This window comes from Rhinatrema bivittatum, chromosome 1 (assembly GCF_901001135.1).
Source record: "Rhinatrema bivittatum chromosome 1, aRhiBiv1.1, whole genome shotgun sequence".
Taxonomy (NCBI): domain Eukaryota; kingdom Metazoa; phylum Chordata; class Amphibia; order Gymnophiona; family Rhinatrematidae; genus Rhinatrema; species Rhinatrema bivittatum.
In genome coordinates, this window is record NC_042615.1 from 233,753,681 (window position 1) to 233,779,122 (window position 25,442).

The 25,442-nt window shown below is 39.7% G+C and overlaps 1 protein-coding gene across 2 annotated transcripts in view; it reads right to left on the reverse strand.

Moving 5' to 3' along the window:
- The window catches only part of UVSSA (UV stimulated scaffold protein A), a 209,132-nt gene that overhangs the window by 65,546 nt on the left and 118,144 nt on the right, over positions 1-25,442 (reverse strand). For both annotated transcript variants that reach the window (XM_029592666.1, XM_029592673.1), the window contains exons 9-10: positions 11,274-11,448; positions 4,708-4,860 (exon numbers count right to left, since the gene is read on the reverse strand). In XM_029592666.1, coding sequence (XP_029448526.1) covers positions 4,708-4,860; positions 11,274-11,448 — 328 coding nt within the window. The remainder of the gene's footprint in view (positions 1-4,707; positions 4,861-11,273; positions 11,449-25,442) is intronic.

Below are 25,442 nucleotides of genomic sequence, written 5' to 3' on the forward strand. Positions count from 1 at the left end.
TGCACTCTTCTGTAAACAGGATTGTATCTACCCCAATCCCATCTGTAATTCTGTCAATCAGTAATGGTTCTCCTACAGGGTCTTCTTTAGTGAACAGTGAACTCAAGTATTTGTTTAATATTGCTTCATCTTTCTTCACACATTACTCCTTGTCTCCTTTTAATTTTACAGTATCATCGCTGGTCTAACTCCTTTGTCACAATCCTTTCTTCCGCTTGACTTTTTGCTAACCTGATTTTTTAACTTGTCTCCTTCAATTTGACTGTTCAACTTGTTTACAAATATGGTAACATTTCATTTTTGCCCTTTCCAGCAGCTTATTTAGAAGCAGGGCCAGTCCTAGAACCAACGCCTGCGCAACGTATCTTTCATTAAAGTAAGTTCTCATGAGCTAATGCTCACTTTTTAAATAAAATAAAGACTTTGTGGTGACAGTGTGCCCTCCATATGAAGCGGTTATCCGCTTTCCAGTTTCTTGCTTGACACTTTCTTTAGCTATCTTTTTACATTGCACCTTGGATTTTCCAGAGGACTCTCACCATAGTAAAAGTTGTGGGGCAACAATTGAATGAGCGAGACCTAATCCCTCTAGTTTACATTACCAGGTAATTGTGGGCTACAATTAGTTCACTTTGAATTATATTTATCAATACTACATCTCTAATAATTATGGAATTTTTTTTCCTTTCTATTCCATGTGTTGACCACATAGGTTATGACAACACATTTAAACACTGTGAAGCAGTTCCTGCAATGTCTATAAAAATCAGAGTGTTAACATACGAGGTAGGTAAGGTTTTTTAAGTTTTACATTTCTAAATAGTTTTTTATTTTTGTTTTCTAAACGGGCATTTCAGTTTTTTATAACATATCTAGTCTCTCTCTCTCTATGTGTGTGTGTGTGTATATATATATATATATATATATATATATATATTGAACAAAAAGACGGGAAAGTGATCCTATATATATAGAACGATATATATATATATATACACAAGCCGTTAAGCCCGTTAAAACGGGCTACATTTAAAAACATTTTCGGTCCGTTTTCGGACACTGCACCCGTCTACACTTCTTTTCCCTCACTTCCACTTCCCCTCACTCATTCACCTCAGTCACTCATCCTCCTCCCCCTCGGTCACTCACCCCCCTTCCCTCCCCCCACTCAAACTCCCTTCCCTCATTCTCACCTCCCCCATCATTCTCTCACCCACTCCCTCCCCTTACTCACTCTCACCTCCCATTCTCCCCCCTCATGCTCCCTCTCAATCTCCCCCCCCCTCACCCTCACCTCCCCCCACTCCTCCCCCCACTCTCCCTCCCCCCCCTCTCCCTCCCCTCGTTCTCCCTCCCTCCCCCTCAGTCATTCCCCACCCACTCTCAATCCCCACCCCCTTCACTCTCCCTCTTATGCTCTTCAGCGTGGCCTGCTCATGGAGATGGGTGGTCTCCGGGGATCCCTCCCCAGCCCACACCTCAGCTGCTCCATGCCACCGCCGCCACATTTCCTCCCGATATCGCTGCCGCCGCTCCTCCCACCTAGTGTAGCTCGGCCCGCCTGACACTCGCATACCGCCGCTGCTCCACCTGATATAGTCGCCGCCGATCCGCCGCTGCTGCTCCTCCCAGCGCCATCTTAGTTCCGTTCTGACAGACGTACTCTCCCGCCTGCACATGCGCAGTAGAGCTGCTCTCTACTGCGCATTTGTGGGCCAGTCAGAGCCCATTTATAAGGTAGATATATATATATATAAAAAAGATATATAAGATATATAAATAAAAGATAAATGAAACCTGTGTATTACTAATAGAAAGTAAAAGCTCACTTTTCTGAACTGTGCTCAGGAGTTGAAAACCTTAGAACAGGCCTTGGCAAGAAGTACAGAATGAACATAGATTTTATTTGAAGTAGTCCTAGTAATCCAGTTGTCCGTTTTAACAACCAAAATCATTAAGATCTTTTCTTCATTCTCTGCTTATTTCACTCCACAGGAGATACTAGTGTTTAAAGTATCTGAAATCTCCAACTTAACCATTTTCATGATAATCAATCTGAGTAAATTAAGCATCTGCTGTCCTACTGCACATCATACCACCATAGAGGAAGCACGTTTATACATATAAATTATGAATCGCGCAAGAACAGCTGAAGAATAAACTTAGGAAAAGAGATAAACAAAAAAAAAAAACAAACAAACAAGGGTTACAGCTATACAATGTGAATACATTTATTGCAAATTAAGCTAGAACGATGTAAATTAAAATACAGTATGACCAAACAGAACATTAATTAGTCTGAAGAATCTAGGCAGTACTGCTGTTTTAACTTTGAGGTGGTGGGTTGATATTGTGAGTCAATGACTAGGAAGTGAAACTCTTGAGTCAAGGATCAGGAGGTACAATAGGAAGACTGAGGATGTGATGTGTCATCATTTATTTGTTACATGCTTTTCCAGCACAGAGTTCAAAATGAGGTACAAAGGACTAATGATACAGTACAATCAAAGGCAGTCATTTTCAAAAGGATTTCTATGCTTAAAACTGGGTTTTATACATGGAAATGTACTTTACGCATGTAACCAGTTTTTTTGAAAATTTCTATAATATATGCCATTGAATTGTTCATAGGATTTACAAGTGTAAGTGCACTTTAAGACGGTAACTTTCAAACAAGCGCACGGGTACACATTTGCGCACGTGTCAGCCTGCGCCTCAGGGACGCAGCTATTTTATAACTTGCGCAAGTATGTGTGCACGTTATAAAATAGCCTGATCGGGCGCACATATGCACCTAATTTTAAGTGGGCATGCAAATCCTACTTCTACAACGCAAGTCGGGGGATTTTAAGAGGGGTGTATGCCCATGCCATTCCCAGTTTACCAGTTCGTCCACCAGTTTGCCCAATTTCTCCAAAACCCCCTAGCTTGATAGCCTACACTTCCCCCAGACCGCTTAAACCTCTAAGAAATGCCTTGATCCTTTTATTTTATAACAAATGTCACCCACAGCAGAAGTAAAGTCACGCAGAGGGGGCCTCAGTGTGCCACCGGGGCACGTATTTACACACACGTCCTGGCCAGGCCCCAAAACTCCTAGACCATGCCCAAGCCCCTTTCAAGAAAGTTTTGAGATGTGCACACCACAGCATTTACACACCTATATGGGTGCTTTTTAAAATATGGCTGGTGCGCACAAGCCTGACTTCTTCGCACATCCCCTGACTGACACACTCCAGGCTTTTAAAATTCATCTTTAAATGTGTAAGTGGGTCTTTGAAAATCGCTATGATAGTATGTTACGTTTACATGGGCAATTCCTTTGAAAATTACCTCCTAAATGTGATTTGCAGACAACGATTCACTTCTGATCAGCTACTGTTTATCACGTGATGCCCTTTTTATTGGGAACATCTATGTCTCAAAAAGGGCATTTTATTACGATATTTAGCAGGGCTTTAGAGGGAAATTTTATTAGTTTCGATTCATTTTTTGATCATTTTTATTCGTTTGGAAAATAGCACACACTATTTTCCAAAACAAATGAAGCTAAAAAAACTTTCAGAATTTTCAGAGGGATTGCACATTCTTTTTGGGGTAAAACAAATGAAAATGCCTGATTCAGTTTGGATTACCAGCTGCATATCCCTCCTATTTACCTTTTCTTTTGTCCAGGACAATATACAGAACGTTCCAATTTTAACTAGCTGAAAATGTTTAAGTGTTAACATCTTTTTCAGCACAAAAGCAGGAATCTATTAAAACTTTGTGTTTATAATCTATGGTATTTCCTAGAAGTAAGGGTTTCTGTAGCACTCTCTGCAGAAGGATCAGATGTAAGCATAGCTGATGTCGCTTTCAGTGGCTCTGATAAAAGCCTGCCCTGCTTGATAAGGCAGGGGAGCATGAGAAGACTGCTCAATTGACAATTACCTTTCCTGCCCAGTGGCTAAGATAGTACTTTGTTTGGCCCCAAACATATATCTAGCTTCCTGCAAACCTGAAAAGAACCTTACCCTTTCTACACTGCTTCCCTATGGAAGCTTATGGCCTGTCCAACAAAATGGAAGAAGCCTGTTCTTCCTTCAAACAACTTAGAAAAGTGGGTGAGGTCCGTCGTTAGTTTCCACAGATGGTCCCACTTTTTATGGAACTATTCATATTTTCTTTTCTTTTAAAAATTGTAAGAATATAGGGGGAAATATTCAACCACTAAGCGGCTCAACTATTTAGCTGGATAAATCATACCCAGCTAACAGGGTATATTCAGCGGCACTAATATACTTGGCTATCTTAAAGTTAGCTGGTTATGTCTAACTGTCTGTGTTCAGGAAATAGGGCTGTCCTAAAGTTAGCTAGCCAGATAAGTTAACCGGCTAACTCCGCTCCTCCCTGGAACACCTCCTGCCCCTGCCCCAGAATGCAACTTATCAGGCTCAATTCTAGTCAGGTAACTGGTTAATAAATGCTCAAAGTATCTGGGTAAGCCATTTGGATAGATAACTATTATGTTATCTAAATGGCATTTGAATATGGACCTCACAATTTCTTTTGGCCAACTTTTCAAAACATAATACTTTTTGGGAGACTGTGTGATGCCAAGTTTATGTAATAAAGGTCAGGAAGCATCGTAGCTCTTAAAGAAGGCTAAGTTTTTCTTTAATTGATTTTCTTCTTTAACAAGAAAAGATGAATACAAATACTTACTTCAGGATTTTGCCAGCAGTTGGCTGGTCCTGCCCCCAGTAGTAGAGATCTATACCAAATGGCATGACAGGAGCTTTTGCCCTCTCTTCTTCGTGTTGGTTTTTCTTATTATTGCACTTTCCTGGTGCGTCTGGCTCTGAAGCTCCAGGAACACTGCAGACAGATTATAAAAAGTCGATAGAGAAAAATCACCACAACTGTTCTTTCAGTTTCATTAACCTTTTGCACCAACATTCACATAAACTTTGATCCACACTGACTTATACTACTTTATGGATTAAAATGGGATAAAAAAATACAATGAAATGCTGGGTAGTTCATATGGAATATTATGGAATCTCCATTAGGTAAACCTAATGACTAATAAGAGGGAAAAAACCTCAGACCTGGGTAGTTATTCCAAGTTATTACACCATGCTCTCCAAGGGGAAGTTTCACAGCAGTATTCTTCTTAGAGAACAGCACAAACATTTTGTTCTAATAGTGAGGCACAGTAAATATGAATAAAGGAATAATGAGGTACCATTGAGTGTAAATCTACAGTCCTTCCATGATCTTCTTTTAAGCAATTAAGTTACATATAAACGTCCTACCCAGAACACACATGCACACACATCACATGTGGATGTGTGATATAAGATTGTAATGCACATGGATCATAAGGACTTCTTTTCAACAGTGGCTTTTGGCAAAAATAAAAGAAGCTGCTGAATTGGATGCTAGATGTGGTATGAGAACTCTGGCTGGATGCTGTAGACAAGTATTCAAGTAAAGCCTAATATGCTTATTGCATAAGATTGCGGTGAGGAATCCCCTCTAAATAGAAATTTGCTTTGCAGAAGGCCACATTGGAGTTAATGAATAAAACTAGATGTGTGGTCTAAAGCTACTAATTTAGGGCTACTGAGGGGTGGGGGCATTTTTCAGACAAGCCAAATTACCCAGTATAAATTGCCCCCATGAACTATCTTCCAGGATCAAAAAGCAAACAATATTGCTTCTTGCAAAAATCATGAATTATATGCAGAGTTTCCAAAAGCAAGAAGTTAAGACAAAATATTTTTCCAACATGAAATAATAAAACCAGTTGTCTAAATATTTTCTCTTAACAGGATGCAACCAAATTATTTACAGACAAAAATATTAAGAAGGAAGGCAAGGGCCAGCCTGGTAGTTCAGAGACAGTTCTAGGCACTGCCCATGTGGAGGAACTATGGGTCAGGTCTCCCACTTTCTAGGCAGATAGGGACTGGGGATGCTACAGAGGAAGCACTCACAGCACCAGCAGAAATGGCCAACTACAGTTCCTAAGAGCCATAAACAGGTCTAGTTTTCAGGATATCCACAATGAATATGCCTGAGATACATTTGCATACAACTGAAGGAATGCATGAAAGTCTCTCTCATGTTAATTATGGATATCCTGAAAACCAGATCTGCTTGTGGCTCGAGGACCAGAGTGGCCACCGACTTTCTGCCATCATGTTTCTGGGAGACGAAGTCGTCTTCCAACTGCAGGAGCACAGCCAGAGTAAGAGCACTGAAATAGGACCAAGCTCTTGCAGCTGGCTGCTGAGAATACCTCTGTACAAGTTTGTGCAGGAAACCAGATGGATGTCAGGTGGAAGCAATTAGCATCAATCTGGGAGGATGAACTATTCTCCAAGCAACCCGTAGTGTCACTTGTAGGCCCGAGGAGCACTCAGCATGCAGTTTTCTTCCAGTCAAGAAGAATGGTGAAGCTTCAATAGGGCGAACCTCAACAGTGTGAAGACACTGCAGATCATCCTTAACAGGTCATGATGTTTCACCTAGATTATCTGTAAACACCATTCAGCTGAGTCAAGGATGAGAGACAATTCAGTATTTGGAAAGAGTCCATTCTGGATATGAAATGTGCGGCAGCAACTAGGAAATAGCTGTAAAAGATAAAGGGATTACAATCAGTAGATGAGGGTATATTCAGCAGCTGGTACGATTAAGGCTCTTCTGGACTGTAGTTGTCAGATGGACTTTTCTTCCAGGAACAGGCATTGCTGTGATGTGAGCCAGAATGAAGAAGGGTGGTGCTTAGCCACATCTTGTGCAGGAAAATAGTTTTTATCAGGGTGCAAGCACTTGCTGTCCCATGGCCCCAATGGACACCTCTCAGCAGAATTGGAGAATTAAGCAGATGAGGGATTTCAAGGCCTATCCACCACCAGACCTTGAGGGGCCTGAACAGTGGGCTTCAGGCATGCCTCATCTCTGTTCGGTGTTCACCTTTGCAGGTTCAAAAGAAGACTGCAGATTTGCTTGCTCTGAAGTTGCAAGCAAGAAGAGTCAGAATCGACAGCACACTCATAGGCCTTGTCTGTAACTGCATTAAGCAGAGCAAACGTCTTTAGCATGGGCCTAATGATCACGTCTTTGTAATTATAAAGCTGAATGGAAGGATTGTAGAATCATTACTATATCATCGTGGAAACAGTTTGAACAGTTCCATATTTGGAGTATCTGGGAACTACTCACCTTATGTTGTAGATCTTCTATCCATATTACACAAAATAATATACAAAAAGAAAACAAACTGGCTAAGTACATCAATAAAACTCCACTCACCAAACCGAAACCTCCGCTCAACTAACAAGGGTCTCTTAAAAATTCTTCCTACTCGATCCAAACAACTTACCTCAACTTGGAAAAGAGCCATTTCCCTAGGAAGTCCCAAACTCTGGAACACCCTCCCAACTGAACTTAGAACACAACAAAACTTAAAAACCTTCAAAAAAGAACTAAAACCATGGATGTTCACCAAAGCTTACCAAAACACCCAATGACTCTCTTTCACTACTTCCCTCCCTATTGCTCTATGTAACCATGTGGAACCAATGTAAGCACATAATATAACATGTATTGCTTGACATCCGAACTACTTTTAGAATGCCTATAACAACTATGTTAACTCTCGCACAAATCTTTTGAACACTCTGTTAACATCGAAACTTTGTAAACTGTTGTGATGGCAAAACCGAACAACGGTATATAAAACTCGATAAATAAATTTTTAGTAAGTAGTTTAATATATATCGGAACTTTTCACTTGTTTATGATGACTGCCTCGGTAAACTGTCAATATTTGTTGATTAATCGTTATGAATGTTATTTTTGTAAACTGTTGTGATTTTTATATTTAAAGATGGTATATAAAATATCCAAATAAATAAATAAAAGATTGCAAGGTTCCAGGTAAGCCCTAATGCAGGATCCCCAGTGGATCCCATTGCTAGTTTGATCAGGAAGTCCAAAATACACCCCTAGGTGTCACTGCTGTACAATAAACTCCCTCTCCCCCAGGGCTGTGAATACTGCTTCTGTAGCATCCCCAGCCAGTTCAAGGAATGGACACGACATGATCCGAGAATCAAACGCAGGTTCTATGCATGGTAGTGCATAGAACTGCCTCTGAGCCTCTGGGTTGGCCTCAAAGGCTCTTTTTATTAAAGCATATTCATAAAGGGAAGCAAGCACTGGATACACCCATGTTCTCTAATCCAGTGTCACATCTTATATGTGACACATCTTGTAATGTGGGAGCAACAGTACACTAACCGGGCAATTTCTAAACTGTTATGTTATGTATTTTATGTCCACATTGGGGTAAAATATGCAGGTAGTTTTTATTCAGTCTTTGTACCAATTTTCAAAGCAAAAGCACATGTGTACTTTTGCTTTGAAACATGCCACAGGTCCACAAAGTGCCTGTGGACATTTGCAACTGATTTGTGTGTGGATACTTTTCTCCCCAAGGTAAATAATGAGTGTGGAATTAAATATGCAATCTACATGTGTTATTTTCCTCCCCATCTTAAACATGACCCTGAAAGCACCTCCTCTCTATGCAGCCAAACATTTACGTACTATGGAATGCATTGTGTACCTTCAGCCGCACTGAGAGGGCAATTCTCAGACGGCCGGTTTATGCGTAAATCACATTAAAAATTGTACTTCAAATTCCAGTCCACCTGGAATTTGAAATAGTAGGGATTATTTTTTCTTGCTGCCCTACCACAAGAAATAGAATAAAAACTCAGCAAAGACATTCATGACACACCAGATAGAGTGAAGGAACCTAAATTACCAGCTTTAACAAAGTGCCATACAAGGGTAAAGGACTTGAGTGAACTCACTGATGATGCAAGATGGTAGGAAAATGATTCTACCAGCTGCTGATGTCTCAAAACATATTCAACTATTTTCTGCTAAAACTGATGTAATTCAATAATGCATTAAAAATTAAATCTATTCATTGTTTTAGAACATTTTAGGAACTGGCTAATACAAAATGTATGCTGTTTTAAAAAAAAAACATTTAACAGACATTATGTCGGAAACCTTTGTGAAAAGAAGCAACACAAAAAAATTTCAAGTTTATGAAACTAAACTACATCCAAATAACTGTATAATAGAAGATTGAGTTAATGGAGCATGTTAACCCCAACACATGGAGATATCTGACTACAAAGGGCAGAAGTGTCAAATCATCGTCACCAGACCAAGAAAATAAAGACTGGAGAATAGAGGGTTAAAAGATAAAAGAACAAAACATCTTCACTAATTAGTAATTAATACCAGGGTACATTTAACAAGGTCACCTATGGAAAAGTCAGGTAAACTCAACTTTGTCTCACTATCCTCAAGCAAGCATCAGAATGAAATAATCCTTATGGCTGTTAATCAGGTTCTAGTTCCAGCATTTTTTTCAGGTAATTAAAATATTGTGCCACATTCGTGTTCAGTGTGTGGATTCCTTTTGCCTTTCTGCAGCTGCCGATCAGCACTCCCAGAAATGGGTTCCTTCATTCTTCACTGGGATCTGTGGTTACTGCTGGTCTCACTAGCTGACCCCCTCTTTTCCTCTCCTATCTTCTTTTTAAGGGCTGGGACCTATAAAAAGACCAGCTATGCAGATACACAGATGGTTTCCCGCAGGAAATACTACTTTGATTCCTTGAGGCAAGCCCTTGCTGGGGTCATACGGAGAGAGCATTGGCCCTATACGCTGGAAGCCTGGGCAATTGGGACTCTCCCAAGTCCTTGGTCAGCTCTTTAAGGGTATACTTCTCCTTGGAGAGGACCTCAAACAGAAGCCTGTTGAAATAAGCCTCTGAGGCGGAATACGCCACCCAGTTCGTCAGCCAGAACAAATAAGCCATTCTAAAAGTGGGCATGCTCCATGCAAGCACATAAAACTTGAAGAAGTGGTGCCCTATTTCAAATGGGTCACCTCTCTAGGCCCTGGCTAGCTGATCCCTGCACCCCATCCTGAAGCTGTCGAGTCCAGTGTAGGCACTAAGACCATGCCAGAAACCTCAGATTACAAGAGCAGGCTTTCGATCATTCTATCCTGAGTATCCTTCAGATCAGATTCCCCTTCCACAAGGATTATGATCCTTCTCATAACCATGCACACTGCAGGCTACCTACAGAAACTTCAGCTTCTCCCCCTCCTTCCTTTTGAAGAGGGAAGCTTTGTTCTCTCTTACTTCTTCAGAGAATCCTTTTCATCTTCAGGCTAGTACCAGTCTATATTATGGTAATAGATTCTACCATCTGCTACAGGCAGATAATACTAGCAGGCTGGGGTAAGCATAGGACTCTACATAGAGTGACATGAGCAAGCCTGTTCTCTTCCTCCATCTGCTGGTTGGGAAGCATAACCCACTTGTCTGGACTGGTCTGGCAAAACAATGAGGAATATTTATATGCACTCATTTTCATATATACAACCTGTCCTATGGCTTTGGTAATTTTAAACCAAGAATGTAATCCAATCACATCACATCAACAATCATTTCTTGGATCAGAAATTACAATAGTCCAGGGGAGACCAACTCCAGTCCTCGAGAGCACAAACAGGATACCCAGAATGAATATGCATGAGATACAATAGAGGCAGTGCATTCAAATCTATGTAAATACATCTCATGCATGTGATTCTATGTGGCTCTTTGAGAACTGGCTGTTTTCTGAAGTGATTTATTGACAAACAAATGCCTGCTAACCTGACTGCCTCTTTCTAAGAATCAAAATGTGGAAAACATGCAATAAAGAACTATTCACAGCATGCAGATCAGAAGATGCTTGTACACTCATGGCTCTCCCGTGGCTTGCAGTGATAGTCCACAAGTTTTCTCAAAGAGATTTTTGTCATGCAAGTTTGGAAATAATTTTTATTGTACAGCAGTTGCTCAGTCACAACTATAGTTTCAGATACCTATCAATAGACTATGCAAGTTCTACTCTGAGTTATGTCAGCAGCAAACCCTGCTTCATACAGCCTCATTCACTTGTTATTGGGCTTTGCTCAAAGATTTTATTTCTAACAGGCAAAGAATGGGGAAATAAAAAGTACTTTATGAATAAGGCCCATGGGTTGTTTAAACCCACAATTCAGATATTAGCTCTTTTGATTCTGTAATGCAGTCTAATCACAAGGCCAGTATCATTGGCTATCCCACTGGCAGTTTGTATCTACTCTTTCTGAGCAAGTAGAAAAGGATCTTTAAAAAAACAAATCACTATACCTGCCACCGTTGGGCTGTAACTTAGGCAACTTATCTCTGATTAATTTCAATGTTGCAGCAGCACAGGTTGGATCTAGTTCTTCATAGTTCATTTTCGGCCTTGATTTGGGATGAGGAACAGGCCTTAATGTCTCCATTTTCTTTGCTGATTCAGGTGGTACTACAGGCTCCAGCCCTATAAATGAAAAGTGCATGAATAAACACACAAATAGCAAAACTCTTAAGACCAAAAATATCCAAGATGCTATGCATTGGCTGTTTAGACAGAGAATGGGTTGAAGAATATATGCCATCAGAAAGCTGAAGGCATATATTACCTAAGAAGAGGGTGCATAATCTTGGAGTACTATCAGATAAACTTTCCATGGAACTACAGATTTCTGCTGATGTAAAAAGACACTGTTTGCAATTTAAGGAAATTAGGCAACTACATCCATATTTTCCTAGGAGAGGACTGGCAGCAGTTATTCATGTCTTGGTAAGCATCAGACTCAATTACTATAATTCTCTCTATCAAGCATTGCCCCAGAGATTGTTCCAGTGATTACAGCTTCTTCAAAATACTGTGGGTATAAATCTTACATGTGTCCAAGCTAGGGATCATGCAATTCCCATTTTGAAGCAGTTACACTGGCTCCCGGTTGTTTCAAGATTACAAATTCAAGGTTCTCCAGTTCATTTATAAAGATTTGAATCAGCTGGATCCATTGCATCTCCAAGACGTTTTTTGTCTTTTTATAAACCTTCTAGGAATTTACATGTGTCACAACAAGCTTTGCTTGACATTCCACCATTTCAGGTGAAGCTGGACATCACCCGCAAAACAGCATTTGTTTATGCTAGCCCTAGCTTTCGGAATGGAGTCCCATATGACATGTGAGTGGAATCTTCCTACCTATATTATAGGAAAAAAAAATATAAAACTTGGTTCTAGGTGGATAAGTGATCAGTGGCAGGGCTGACCTTAGGAGGATGTGGGGGCCTGGAATGCTGAAATTATAGTGCTGAGAATGGGTCAACCATGGCTGGTCAGGGCTCCCCCAAAGTGCAGGTACCATGGGATTTGTATTTATTTTAACCACTTCGAGTGACTTCTGGGCAAGCTGAAACACACTAAAATCAGAATCTAAAATTTTCATTTATGAAAAGTAGCGTGTAGTAAGGAAAATGATTTAAAAAACCCACGGTTTTGTAATTCGACTGCCAACACAATTTTCTAAATATTACATAGAGCATGATATATTAAATGGCATTCTTCAATAAGTGCTTCTGAAAAGAATTATTTAAAAAAAAAGTCCAAATCTACTTTTTTGTTGTTCAAAATGACCAAATGGCACCTATTTGCCTGAAGCAATAAAGCAGACAGTGCTGAAGAGATAAATCGATAGTAGGAAATAGAGAGGCTGGGGTTTCAGCTGAAAGTTAGGCTGCTGAATGCTGACATTATTGATTTTAGCCAGTTCAGCTGGCCTTGTAATTAAAATGTAAATTTGAGAAAGAGATTATGTCCTGACAGAAATGGTGGGATTAAGGGGAAGATAAAAGCCCCTCAGTGAAAATTTCTCAGAAAGAAATGGAAAGATGGAGCACAGGTTCTCCTCAGCTGTTGGACTTTACTTTAAAATCTAAATGCTTCAGCGTCGCCTGTGAGTTTATTTTCTTTACATTTGAAAAAAGTGACTTTCAGCAGACATTCCGAAATGAATGCGGTGCTAGAGTGCCACTGTTGTCATAGACAAGTACAAAAATTCAGTAGGTGGGTAAGGGTTACTGTTATTGGTTACAGAGGCGCAGTAACAGACAAAGTATATGAGAGAGGGGAAGTAAAATAGTGCATGAAGTCAGCGCATGACTGTACAGTAAATCTGAAAATCCTATGATAAACCATCAACTCTAATGTTTATATACTGTCATTCTGGTCCATTAAAAGGCCCATCCAATTTGGTTTGCAGCAAAAATACATACATTATAAATACATTCTAAAAAGTAGATAATACAAAATATTGCAGGGAAGGATTGGGATTTATGGGTGAAGAGAGTCCAAATATTCAGATCATAACAAATACACACACACAAAAAAAAAAAAAAAATCCAAGTTCACATTGTGTATGCATTTGCTAGGTAAAACGTCTCTACCCAGGTAAAATTATGCACACAAAAAAAATCTCAAACATTACTGAAGCAACTCCAAGTTAACACAACAAGCAGTGAATTTTCAAAGGAGTTTTGGGCATAAAAGTAGCATATATCATAGCAATTTTCAAAAGCCCATTTATGCACGTAAAACCTTTTGACATCAATATTCAGCACCACTTAGCTGGCTAAATTGGTGGTACTTGAATGTCTGGTCACATTAAGCAGCCACCATTTACCTGGATAATTACTTAACTGGCTAAGTGGTGGGTGGGAAATGAGTGTCTGGGGGAAGATATTCGGACTTATCCAATTCAGTTAACCGGATATGTTAGACTTGTTTATTTATATATTTAAAAGTATTTGTATACCGCTTATACAATGGGTTAGGTCTAAGCGGTTTACATATTAAAAGTTATAAATAACTGATTACAATTTGAAGGGTAAAACAATATCAGACAGTTGAAAAAGTTAACATTAATTTAGAAAAATTAAACATATAAAACAGTTAAAAAGTTAACAAGTATAGAAAATGTTAAAAGTTAGGATTGCTAAACGCAACAGTACACAAGTAAGTTTTAAGAGCTTTTTTTAAAGTCTCTGGTGGAGGAGATGAGACGAATATTGTGGGGAAGTGAATTCCAGGTCTAAAGTTAGCCAGATAAGACTTATTCAGCCAACTAACAATTTTTGGGGGGATATTCAGCAATATAACTATGCTACTGAATATCACTTGTAAATTAGCCTGATAAATGTTTTCCAGCTAACTTACCTAAACGTTAATCTTTGAATATCTACCTCAATGAAAATTCAGCCTTCCCCCATTCCTTCCCAGTACTCTCCAATCAAGGAGCGGACTGGGAGGGAAGTTTCCTACCCCCCTACCTAAATCCCCTTCCCTCTTCCACACCCCTTTAACCCACCCCTGAAACTTACATTTTTTTTGTTCTACTACTTATTGCTCCTCTGGACGCCCCTCCCAGACCACACCCCCGGCCCATCCCCTTTTCAGGGTCCAGCAATTGTGCGCATATCTTCACTTACGCGTGTGGCCAGGAACTTTTGAAAAATACATGCGTGGCTGTTTTAAAATTTGGCCGTAAGAGGATAACTTTCAAACACTGGCAGACAATGGCTCATACGCGCAAAAGTGCTATGCACAGTTTTACCATAACATTTTATAACCTGCCTGTATGAAATTTGAGTATCTCTACTCTGCAACATGCACGAAAACATGCAATGCATTTAAACCATGTTTTTCAATGTACTGAACGTGCATACATTTCCTACCTATTTTAAAAATATATGTGCACAAGTCCTGATTTATGCGCACAAGTTGGCCAATTTTAAAAGATCCGCACATAAATGAAATTAGTCAGTTTAACAATTAGTCCACCAGTTCGCTCAATCCTTCTCCAGGTCATTGAGACCCTCCTGGTTCTTCAGCCAACTTCCCCTAGTTCACCTACACCTCTCACCCAGTAAGTACTGCACAATAAACACATTTAATATCATTACACCAGATAATTAGCAGGTGTAAAAATATGCAAGTTGGAAAATGTATGCATGTCTTTTAAAACAGCAACTTATGCATGTAAGTATTATCTGCGCCCTAGAATGCCCCTGCACCTTTTTTTATGTTCACGCGAAAGTAAAAAAAATATATGCCTATTTTCGATTTTTATAAAATATGAAGTACACGAGTAGAGGATATTTACATGCGTATATACTCATTTTTACGTATGTAATGTTTTGAAATTTCACATTTAAGATTTTGTTAAAATTGGTTTCATATATTTCATCTTATTTTTGGGGCAAAATGAATTCAAAATGAATTTCAATTAGCTTATTCAGTCACGATATTTTGCTTGGATATAACAGAAAAAAAAAGCCTTACCTAAGTAATGTTTCCAGTAATCATACTTTAGTTTCTTAACAAAAAGATTCACTATCTTTTGGAAGCATAACTTACGGAGGAAGGCTGTGAGGAGGAGGAGGAGTAAAGGTCATATGACTCAGATACAAACATAGAGGTGTAATTACTAAGCTGAAATAAGCATTTAACATGCAAAAAACAGCACTTGCATTTCTTGTTATTTATAAGTAGCCTAAACCAAAGGCTCTAGGTGGTGTACAAGGTGACAAACACAATTTAAAACACTTATTTGTTGAGTTTTATATACCGTCATTCGGTGAAGCCATCACAACAGTTTACAAGATTCAAAGTGTAATTTTCTTAACAATTGTGAATTAAGGTATAACAGGATACATATTAAACAAAAAGTTACTCTTTTATAGTCTAGGAAAAAATCATTTTTGAGTGAGGAGGGTTCGTTTGGTGCTGGTTGGAGACAAATTATTTTGTGGATTTGGTTGGTAGTTCTTTTGGGTGTTAGGATGTTGTGAAGTTTGAATGTCAATGTAGACTTTGTGAAATACCAAATATGAAAAAAGCACCCAAAACAATTTTTGGGGGAATCACACTATGTAATTGATTCACATTCAAAAAACCCCCTTTTTTAAATTATTTTTCCTAAGATATTAAGTCATTTAATAGCTCACAATCTGTGAATCTTGTCAATAAACCTTGTTCAAGCAGGAGGTCAGCGGATCTATTGTCTGACCCGAACCAACCTCCCTGCTAAAAACTGAAAGAAAATTTTTAAAGAGACGGAGGGCAGGTTTCATATATATGAGTATCAAACCCCAACCAGGGTGTGCTCAATCTTGTGCATATAATCATAAACCGAAGCCACCACCGTCCAAATTTTTTTAGAGAGAACACTCTGTGCAACCAATTCTAATTAAGTCTTCGTATCCAAAAGTGAGAAAAATTTTTATATTCTACTTTCTTTTGAAATATTATCAAAATGCAGATGACTTAGCGAAATGTGTTGAAAAAGTCCCGACTTATCTGATGGTGAAAAGCCCGACGTAGCCACGTTTCTGGTCTAGACAGACCTTTCTTCAGGGGATGTTGTCCTATATAAATAGTAGCCGGTGAATCAAAAGCCTTCTGCGGAAAATCAATCATTTCTTCAAACAGACGCCATGAATGCGTTCAGCGGTGTAGAGATGCTGTCTGCTAACTCCCTCTGTTTTTAAACCCGGTGCACAGATGAATGAGCTACCAATTACAACGTACGTTGCTGTGGGCGTGATGATGTCAATTAATGAATGCATTTCACTAATCGTTAAAATGCCATATTGAATTTGAGACCCTATGCAATATTGCATTCTGAACTTCCGAAATGCAACCAAAACACATCATAGACATGAATGTTAGATTAATGAGAGCCATTCTAGCTCTTCATTTAAGCCATGGGGTGCCTGGGTTTTAAGCGTAAAGATCCAAAAAGCTTCACGCTTATTTAATAACCTTTCACGATCACCACCTCTCAGAGATATTGGCACATGGTCGATCACAGTCCATTTCAGCATATTAAATGAATGTCCTTGCTGTACACAATGTGTCACTATGGGAGCTGTCAGAGTGCCTGTGTTCAATTTTGACTTATGTTCATTCAGTCTGATCCGTACTTTACGGGTCGTTCTGCCCACGTAAACGAGGGGGCAGGGACAGATGATCGCATACACCACATGATCAGAATTACAAGTAGTGTCAAATTTACGATAAATACGATAGCCCGTATTTGGTTCTTGCCACATTTGACCATCAATACTATTTGTACAATGAAAACACTGTCCACAGGGCTTATGTCCTTCAAATAACGTTTCAGATGGTCTGAAACACTGTACGTGAACTAACTTGTCTCTGATGTTAGTGCCCCGGGTGGTAACAATCAATGGTGCATCCTTAAAGGTATCATGTAGGGCTAATATATGCCAGTGTCGGCGTATAGATGAAGAGATAACATTGGTAGCAACTGAATGTTGGAGTACACAAACCAGCTGGGGATCTTTTTTAGAAGGCTTATATTGCAGAAGACACTGTCTATCTGAATATTTAGCCCGTTTGTAAGCTTTTTTGATCGCTGATTGTGGGTACCCTCGTTCCAAAAATCTTTTTCGGAGTAATGATGCTTGCAATTCAAAATCATAACTGGTGGAACAAATACGTTTGGCACGAAAAAACTGACTAACAGGCAAGCCACATTTGAAGGAGTAGGGGTGGTGGCTATGAAATTTCAACAAGTTGTTTTTATCGGTCGGTTTCCGATACATGGTGGTATTGAAAGAGCCATTTTCCAAAGAGATCAGTACATCCAGGAATGCAATATGGGATGGTGAACATTGCATCGTGAATTTTAAATAGGCATTTTGCTGGTTTAACCAATCAAAAAATGATGTGAGTTGTGACTGTGTACCCCGCCAAACCATCAGTATATCGTCTATATACCTGACCCACAAAGCTATTTCCTGCCACCAAATAGCTTTGTAGATAACATTCTCTTCAAATTTCATTACATAGATGTTTGCTGTTGTCGGTGCCAAGGGGGATCCCATGGGGATACCATGCGTCTGTAAGAAAATGTCAGATTGAAACATGAAGTAATTATGATGCAAAACTATGTCTGTCAGTTGTAATATCACACTTGTGGGTATGCGATGATGATCTATTCGTTGTGTTAGACACTGTGAAATCGTCTCAAACGCTTCAGTTTGAGGTATGTTGGTATACAGTGCGGTTATATCCAATGTAACCAATATATAATTGTGAGATGCGTCCAGATGTGTTGACTGGAGTTTTTGCAATAAATGTATTGTATCTTTAATATAAGAATCTGCTTGCATCATATATGGTTGTAAGATTTTGTCAATTAAAATGGCGGGAGCTTCCAACAACGAATCATTTAAAGACACTATGGGACGGATGGGAGGGTTGACCAAGTTTTTATGAATCTTTGGCAACGAGTATATCACTGGTAGCCTGGGATGTTCATTGATCAAAAATTTTTTTTTCTTTCTCAGTTAAACCTATTGCTGAATCAACAATGCTCTGTAAAATCGATGATATTGTATAAGTGGGATCTGCAACCATTTTTCGATAAAAATTGGTGTCGTTTAAATGTTGCAACAATGCATCCTCGTATGCTGATTTATCTTGAACCACCACTCCTCCTCCTTTATCAGCAGGTTTTATGATGAGTGATTCACTCTTCTCTAATGTTTGTAAGGCCAATCTGAGGGGAGGGGATAAATTATTCTTCCAATAGTGTCTTTGGGATTCAAAATTACTTAAATCCTGTAAAACAAGTTGTTCAAATGTTTTTATGTGCGAATCCATGGGACCTGGAGGATGCCACCTTGATTTAGGTCTAACTAATGACATATCCTGATTAGTTCCTGTTTCAGCTTGATCAAAATATAATCGTAAATTCAATTTGCGTATAAAGCGCTGTATAGAAATACGTGATTCAAACGGTGAATGGTAAGTGGTGGGTACAAAGGATAAACCATGGTTTAATACCGCTAATTGTGTCTCTGTTAAGACAGTCGATGACAGGTTCACCACTGCTGATTCCTCTTGTATCTTGTCCTGGTGTTGGGAGCCGTTTGAGGTAATTCGCGGGAAACATTGTTGTTGTTGCGGTGTTTGCCTCTTGAACGCGCGTTGCTGGCTCCGCGTGAGGGTAAAAAATCCTTTTGTGGTTGATCCCGTTGTCCTGTACACGAATTGTCAGTTTCATCAGAGCCACTTGAGTTTTCATCGGATGAAAAATTGAATCTAACACGTCTATGATCGGTCCTATTGCCCATCCAATTATAAACATTTTCAAGTTTGTAATCAGTTTGATCTCGCTGAAGTTTACTGATCTTAGATTCCTTGATGTTATTTCTAAATTTGTCTAATGCTGCTCGATGTTCTTGCAATTGTTCCTCAAATTGATTGGGTTCGATGTCAAGTTTTAATTGATCGATCTGTTGTTGTATCGAAGTAACTAGTTCCCCAGTGAACTTTTTTACTTGACCCACTATGAGCAACATCAGATCTAAAGCGCATTTATTCAAGATTGCTATCCAGGTCTGCATGAATGGCTTGTCATCAGAAAAAAGAAGCGGTTCTTTTTGCACTCGCAAACCCCTCGGAATCATTTGCTGTTTAATATATTCTGTTAATGTGCTGCCGTGTAATTCAGCACGAATGCTTTTCTTGTTTAAACGTATAAATTCATCCCATGATGTGTTTATTTTCACAGTTTCCGAATCCGACAACAACGATGGTTGTGATTTTACATCAGCCAATTGGGCTTCTGAAAAGCTATAAACATTTTTCCATCCTTCCATGTTGAAAGGTGCAATACAAAATGTGAAATACCAAATATGAAAAAAGCACCCAAAACAATTTTTGGGGGAATCACACTATGTAATCTGATTCACATTCAAAAAACCCCCTTTTTTAAATTATTTTTCCTAAGATATTAAGTCATTTAATAGCTCACAATCTGTGAATCTTGTCAATAAACCTTGTTCAAGCAGGAGGTCAGCGGATCTATTGTCTGACCTGAACCAACCTCCCTGCTAAAAACTGAAAGAAAATTTTTAAAGAGACGGAGGGCAGGTTTCATATATATGAGTATCAAACCCCAACCAGGGTGTGCTCAATCTTGTGCATATAATCATAAACCGAAGCCACCACCGTCCAAATTTTTTTTAGAGAGAACACTCTGTGCAACCAATTCTAATTAAGTCTTCGTATCCAAAAGTGAGAAAAATTTTTATATTCTACTTTCTTTTGAAATATTATCAAAACGCAGATGACTTAGCGAAATGTGTTGAAAAAGTCCCGACTTATCTGATGGTGAAAAGCCCGACGTAGCCACGTTTCTGGTCTAGACAGACCTTTCTTCAGGGGATGTTGTCCTATATAAATAGTAGCCGGTGAATCAAAAGCCTTCTGCGGAAAATCAATCATTTCTTCAAACAGACGCCATGAATGCGTTCAGCGGTGTAGAGACGCTGTCTGCTAATTCCAACATTCAGTTGCTACCAATGTTATCTCTTCATCTATACGCCGACACTGGCATATATTAGCCCTACATGATACCTTTAAGGATGCACCATTGATTGTCACTACCCGGGGCACTAACATCAGAGATAAGTTAGTTCACGCACAGTGTTTCAGACCATCTGAAACGTTATTTGAAGGACATAAGCCCTGTGGACAGTGTTTTCATTGTACAAATAGTATTGATGGTCAAATGTGGCAAGAACCAAATACGGGCTATCGTATTTATCGTAAATTTGACACTACTTGTAATTCTGATCATGTGGTGTATGCGATCATCTGTCCCTGCCCCCTCGTTTACGTGGGCAGAACGACCCGTAAAGTACGGATCAGACTGTATGAACATAAGTCAAAATTGAACACAGGCACTCTGACAGCTCCCATAGTGACACATTGTGTACAGCAAGGACATTCATTTAATATGCTGAAATGGACTGTGATCGACCATGTGCCAATATCTCTGAGAGGTGGTGATCGTGAAAGGTTATTAAATAAGCGTGAAGCTTTTTGGATCTTTACGCTTAAAACCCAGGCACCCCATGGCTTAAATGAAGAGCTAGAATGGCTCTCATTAATCTAATATTCATGTCTATGATGTGTTTTGGTTGCATTTCGGAAGTTCAGAATGCAATATTGCATAGGGTCTCAAATTCAATATGGCATTTTAACGATTAGTGAAATGCATTCATTAATTGACGTCATCACGCCCACAGCAACGTACGTTGTAATTGGTAGCTCATTCATCTGTGCACCGGGTTTAAAAACAGAGGGAGTTAGCAGACAGCGTCTCTACACCGCTGAACGCATTCATGGCGTCTGTTTGAAGAAATGATTGATTTTCCGCAGAAGGCTTTTGATTCACCGGCTACTATTTATATAGGACAACATCCCCTGAAGAAAGGTCTGTCTAGACCAGAAACGTGGCTACGTCGGGCTTTTCACCATCAGATAAGTCGGGACTTTTTCAACACATTTCGCTAAGTCATCTGCGTTTTGATAATATTTCAAAAGAAAGTAGAATATAAAAATTTTTCTCACTTTTGGATACGAAGACTTAATTAGAATTGGTTGCACAGAGTGTTCTCTCTAAAAAAATTTGGACGGTGGTGGCTTCGGTTTATGATTATATGCACAAGATTGAGCACACCCTGGTTGGGGTTTGATACTCATATATATGAAACCTGCCCTCCGTCTCTTTAAAAATTTTCTTTCAGTTTTTAGCAGGGAGGTTGGTTCGGGTCAGACAATAGATCCGCTGACCTCCTGCTTGAACAAGGTTTATTGACAAGATTCACAGATTGTGAGCTATTAAATGACTTAATATCTTAGGAAAAATAATTAAAAAAAGGGGGTTTTTTGAATGTGAATCAGATTACATAATGTAGACTTTGTGACACAGCCACGTTTTTAGATCTTTTTTGAAGGTTTTGAGGTTAGGTTGGGTTCTCAAATCTTTTGGGAGGGAGTTCCATATTTTAGGGCAGGCAATGGAAGAAGCTCTTTCTCTGGTTGTTGTCAAGTGAGCATCTCTGATGGGGGGGGGGGACGGGACAGTTAAGCGGCCTGTGTTGTTTTAACGTAAGTTTCTTTGGAGATTCTGGGGCATTATGTTTAAGCCAGTTTGACCTTGATGTTCATTGTTTAGTAATTTATGTATGATTGTCATGGATTTGTGTTCAATTCGGGCTTTAATTTTATTGTGGCGATATTGTGCTATACTTTCCCCCAAAAGACACGTGTATTTAAACGTACCGTTATGCAAGCATAATTTTTGCAAATGCATGCAAAGCAGCTCATTCATATCTAATTTTATGCAAATTAAAGCATGGATTTCCTAAAACAACATAAGCTGCATTATTTTCCAAAAGGTTAGCAACAACTGAGGAGTCATAGCTAACTTTCTTGGAGGCACTGGAATGCTAACGCACATCCCGATGCCTCTGTGCTGAAAATTTTATATTGGGCCTTTCTGTGGACAGCCCAATATCATGAAATAGTATGCCAGAAAAGCTGAGAACAGAGATAATTACCTCTACACCTTTAAAAAAATTATTAAAACCTTGGTTGTTTCAGAGATACACTGGGAGCGTGATATAGAAGGTCCAGTGGGAATGTAAGCCTATCAAATAGACAACCCAGCAAGTTGTCTGCAGATGAGGTCTCAGTATGGTAACTCATGATGTTTTGTTTAGTTGTGGTTTAAATTTTACTTATGCATGTGCTTTTAAGTTTTGTAAACCACTTTGACCTTTGTGATACTGCGGTATAGAAGTGATTGTTAAATAAATAAATTAAAGGGCACGCTGGCCCAAAATAACTCCCCCTCTCAATGTGTCAAAGACCCCCGCCTCCTCCTGGGAGTCTGGCTCACACCCCACCACCTGTAGAAGCAATCCAGCAGGAGAAAAAAAAACCAATTAACTGTCGCATGGCAACACCTCCAGCCCTTTCCCAAACCCCTCCCTGTTCCATAAATTCAACCCCTTTCCAACCCCGCCTCCTATCAATACCATCTCTCCTCCCCCATAAAAGCTAGCCCACTGCTCTCTCTTTGGTCATACCTGGTGATCTAAGGGCGTCCCTGGTAGCCTAGTGGCTCTTTGGTAGGCGAGTAGTGTCCAGAATGCCCTCTAGGCTCTGAATTAGTCGGCACCATTTTCCAAAATGGCATCAGCTGACCTTTGCCCCATCATTTATTTAGTTTGAACTTTTCTATACTGACATTCATTTGGCAAGATACATATCATATCGGTTTACAGTGGAACACAATATTGCAACAAGCATTACAAAGAACCAGGGTTACATGGAACTGGGAAAACAGTGGATAATACTGGGGATCATACAACAGGAACAGGGAAATATATACAGTACATGAAGTCAATTCATGTATTGTAGATATCTAATGTTTCTAGAGGAAAATATCTACAGTACATTAATGTAATTTGCTTTGAAGTGACCGACCAGTCATGAAAGGCAGAATATAAATTTTAAAAATGCACGATAAAATGGAACTTTTCTTCTAATCTAAAGATTCAAGTTAAAATTGACATCATATAATTCAATCTGATAGAAGACTGGATATATAACAAGGATCTATGCATACAAAAGGGGAGACATGGACTGTTGCTGCCATATGCCTTAACATTTGCATGAAATGATGGGCTATAAATCTTCTTTGGTCGGAGATGATGGTGCCTCAGCTTTGTTAGTGGATGTCACTAATTTTCTGGCGCAGAGGAGAGATTGCGCCAGTGAAGAGATAGTGTGTGGCACATATGCCTGTTGGCCCTAGATTTTTCATCACCACCCTTTGTGCCAAGACTTTTCAGTCTCATGACACCGATCATGAGAGGACTATATCTTTTTTTTTTTTTTAAATTTAAGCGACAGCCTCTGAACACAGAATGCTTCACCATAACTACTGAGATGTAAACATGAGCAGATTTTATAAACACCTGCAAGATGCACGTCTCGATTTTATAGTCCTTGATGACATACATATGTAAGTCATGCCACTAGGATTATCATGGCAAGACATTGGATACATCAGTTATGCTGATACAGGAGGCTTAGCTTCAAATAGCAACAGGGACATCTTTTGAACCCCCAGTTCGTTATCTGCCATGTTGAAAAGGAATGATGCGAAATCAAACTCAATCTTGAAGAAAAATATTTTTATTTAGTTTTTGGGGGTTTTTTGTTTTTTTTTTAGGAAACAAATGAAAAATGAAAGAATTATAAAAAAAAATTAAAGACCCTACAGGATAAAATGAGCAGCATAAAACAGACATAAAAAATCATGTCTTTTCACACTAGCAAAAGGAAAAAGACAGAGGAGACTGAAAGAGGTCTTTGAGCTCTGAGAGAGTTATCTGTCTTGGTGCCATCAGATGATGTCACCCACCTGTGAGGCAGATACTTCCTCTGCTTGTCCATGAAGAACATGTGCTTTAAAACTAAGTGATGGTTATACTAGAAGTAGGGGTGGGCAAACTTTTTTTTTTTTATGCAGGGCCATATTTATAGCTCTCGCCTGCACTGGGGGCCAAAGGAAGGCCCCCTTGGAGTTCCGGTCAGTGAACAAGGGGAGGGGGTTCCATTGGAGCCTGTGGCGTAGCCACGGGTGGGCAGCTGCCCACCCAATTTGGACCCAAGCCCACCCAACTGGCACTAGAACTGCAAGGCCATCGCAGGATCCCATCCTCGCGACTGTGAAGAGGAGAATCCAAGCCTGGTGCGTCATTCTGTGCATTTGCATGGTACACAGATCGGTGGGCTGTATGGCCTGAAGATAGCAGGAGAGGCCAACTGATCTTCCTTCTAGGGGGAGGAAGCGGAAGCTGTGTGTGGGCTTATGTGTATGTGTGGATGATAATGGGTATGTGGGAATGAGATTGGGAGCTTGAATGTGTGTATGCGTGGGTGAGAATGGGAGCTTGAATATGTGTGTAAGAATATGTGCTTAAATATGTATATGTGTGGGTGAGAATGGGAGCCTGTGTGTGTGTGTGTGTGGGTGAAAATGGGAGCCTGGGTGTGTGTGTGTGTGTGGGTGAATATGGGAGCCTATGTATGTGTGTGGGGGTGAGATGGGAGCTTGAATGTATGTGTGGGGGTGAGATCGGAGCTTGAATGTATGTGTGGGTGAGAATAGAAGCCTGGGTTTGTTTGTGGGTGAGAATGGGTACTTGAATGTGTGCATGTGTGGGTGACAATGGGATCATGGGTTTGTGGGTGACAATGGTGCCTGGATGTGTGTCTGTGTGTTCATAAGAATGTAAACCTGGGGAGGGGTGAGAAAGTGAGAGCTTGTATGTGTGTCTGCATAGAATGTGAGCTTGTGTGTGTGTGTGGGGGGGGAGGGGGGGGAGAGCATATGAGAGTGAGAGCTTGAGTGTGTGAGGAGGTCTGTCAGGGAAGAAGACAGTAGTAGAAGAAAGACACTGAAAAGGAATTAGGAAATGAGCGACAAGGGAAAAAATAGGAAAAAGAGACCAGGACCAACTGATTAGAAAAATACAAAGATCAGACAACAAAGGTAAAAAAAATATAAAAAAAATATATTT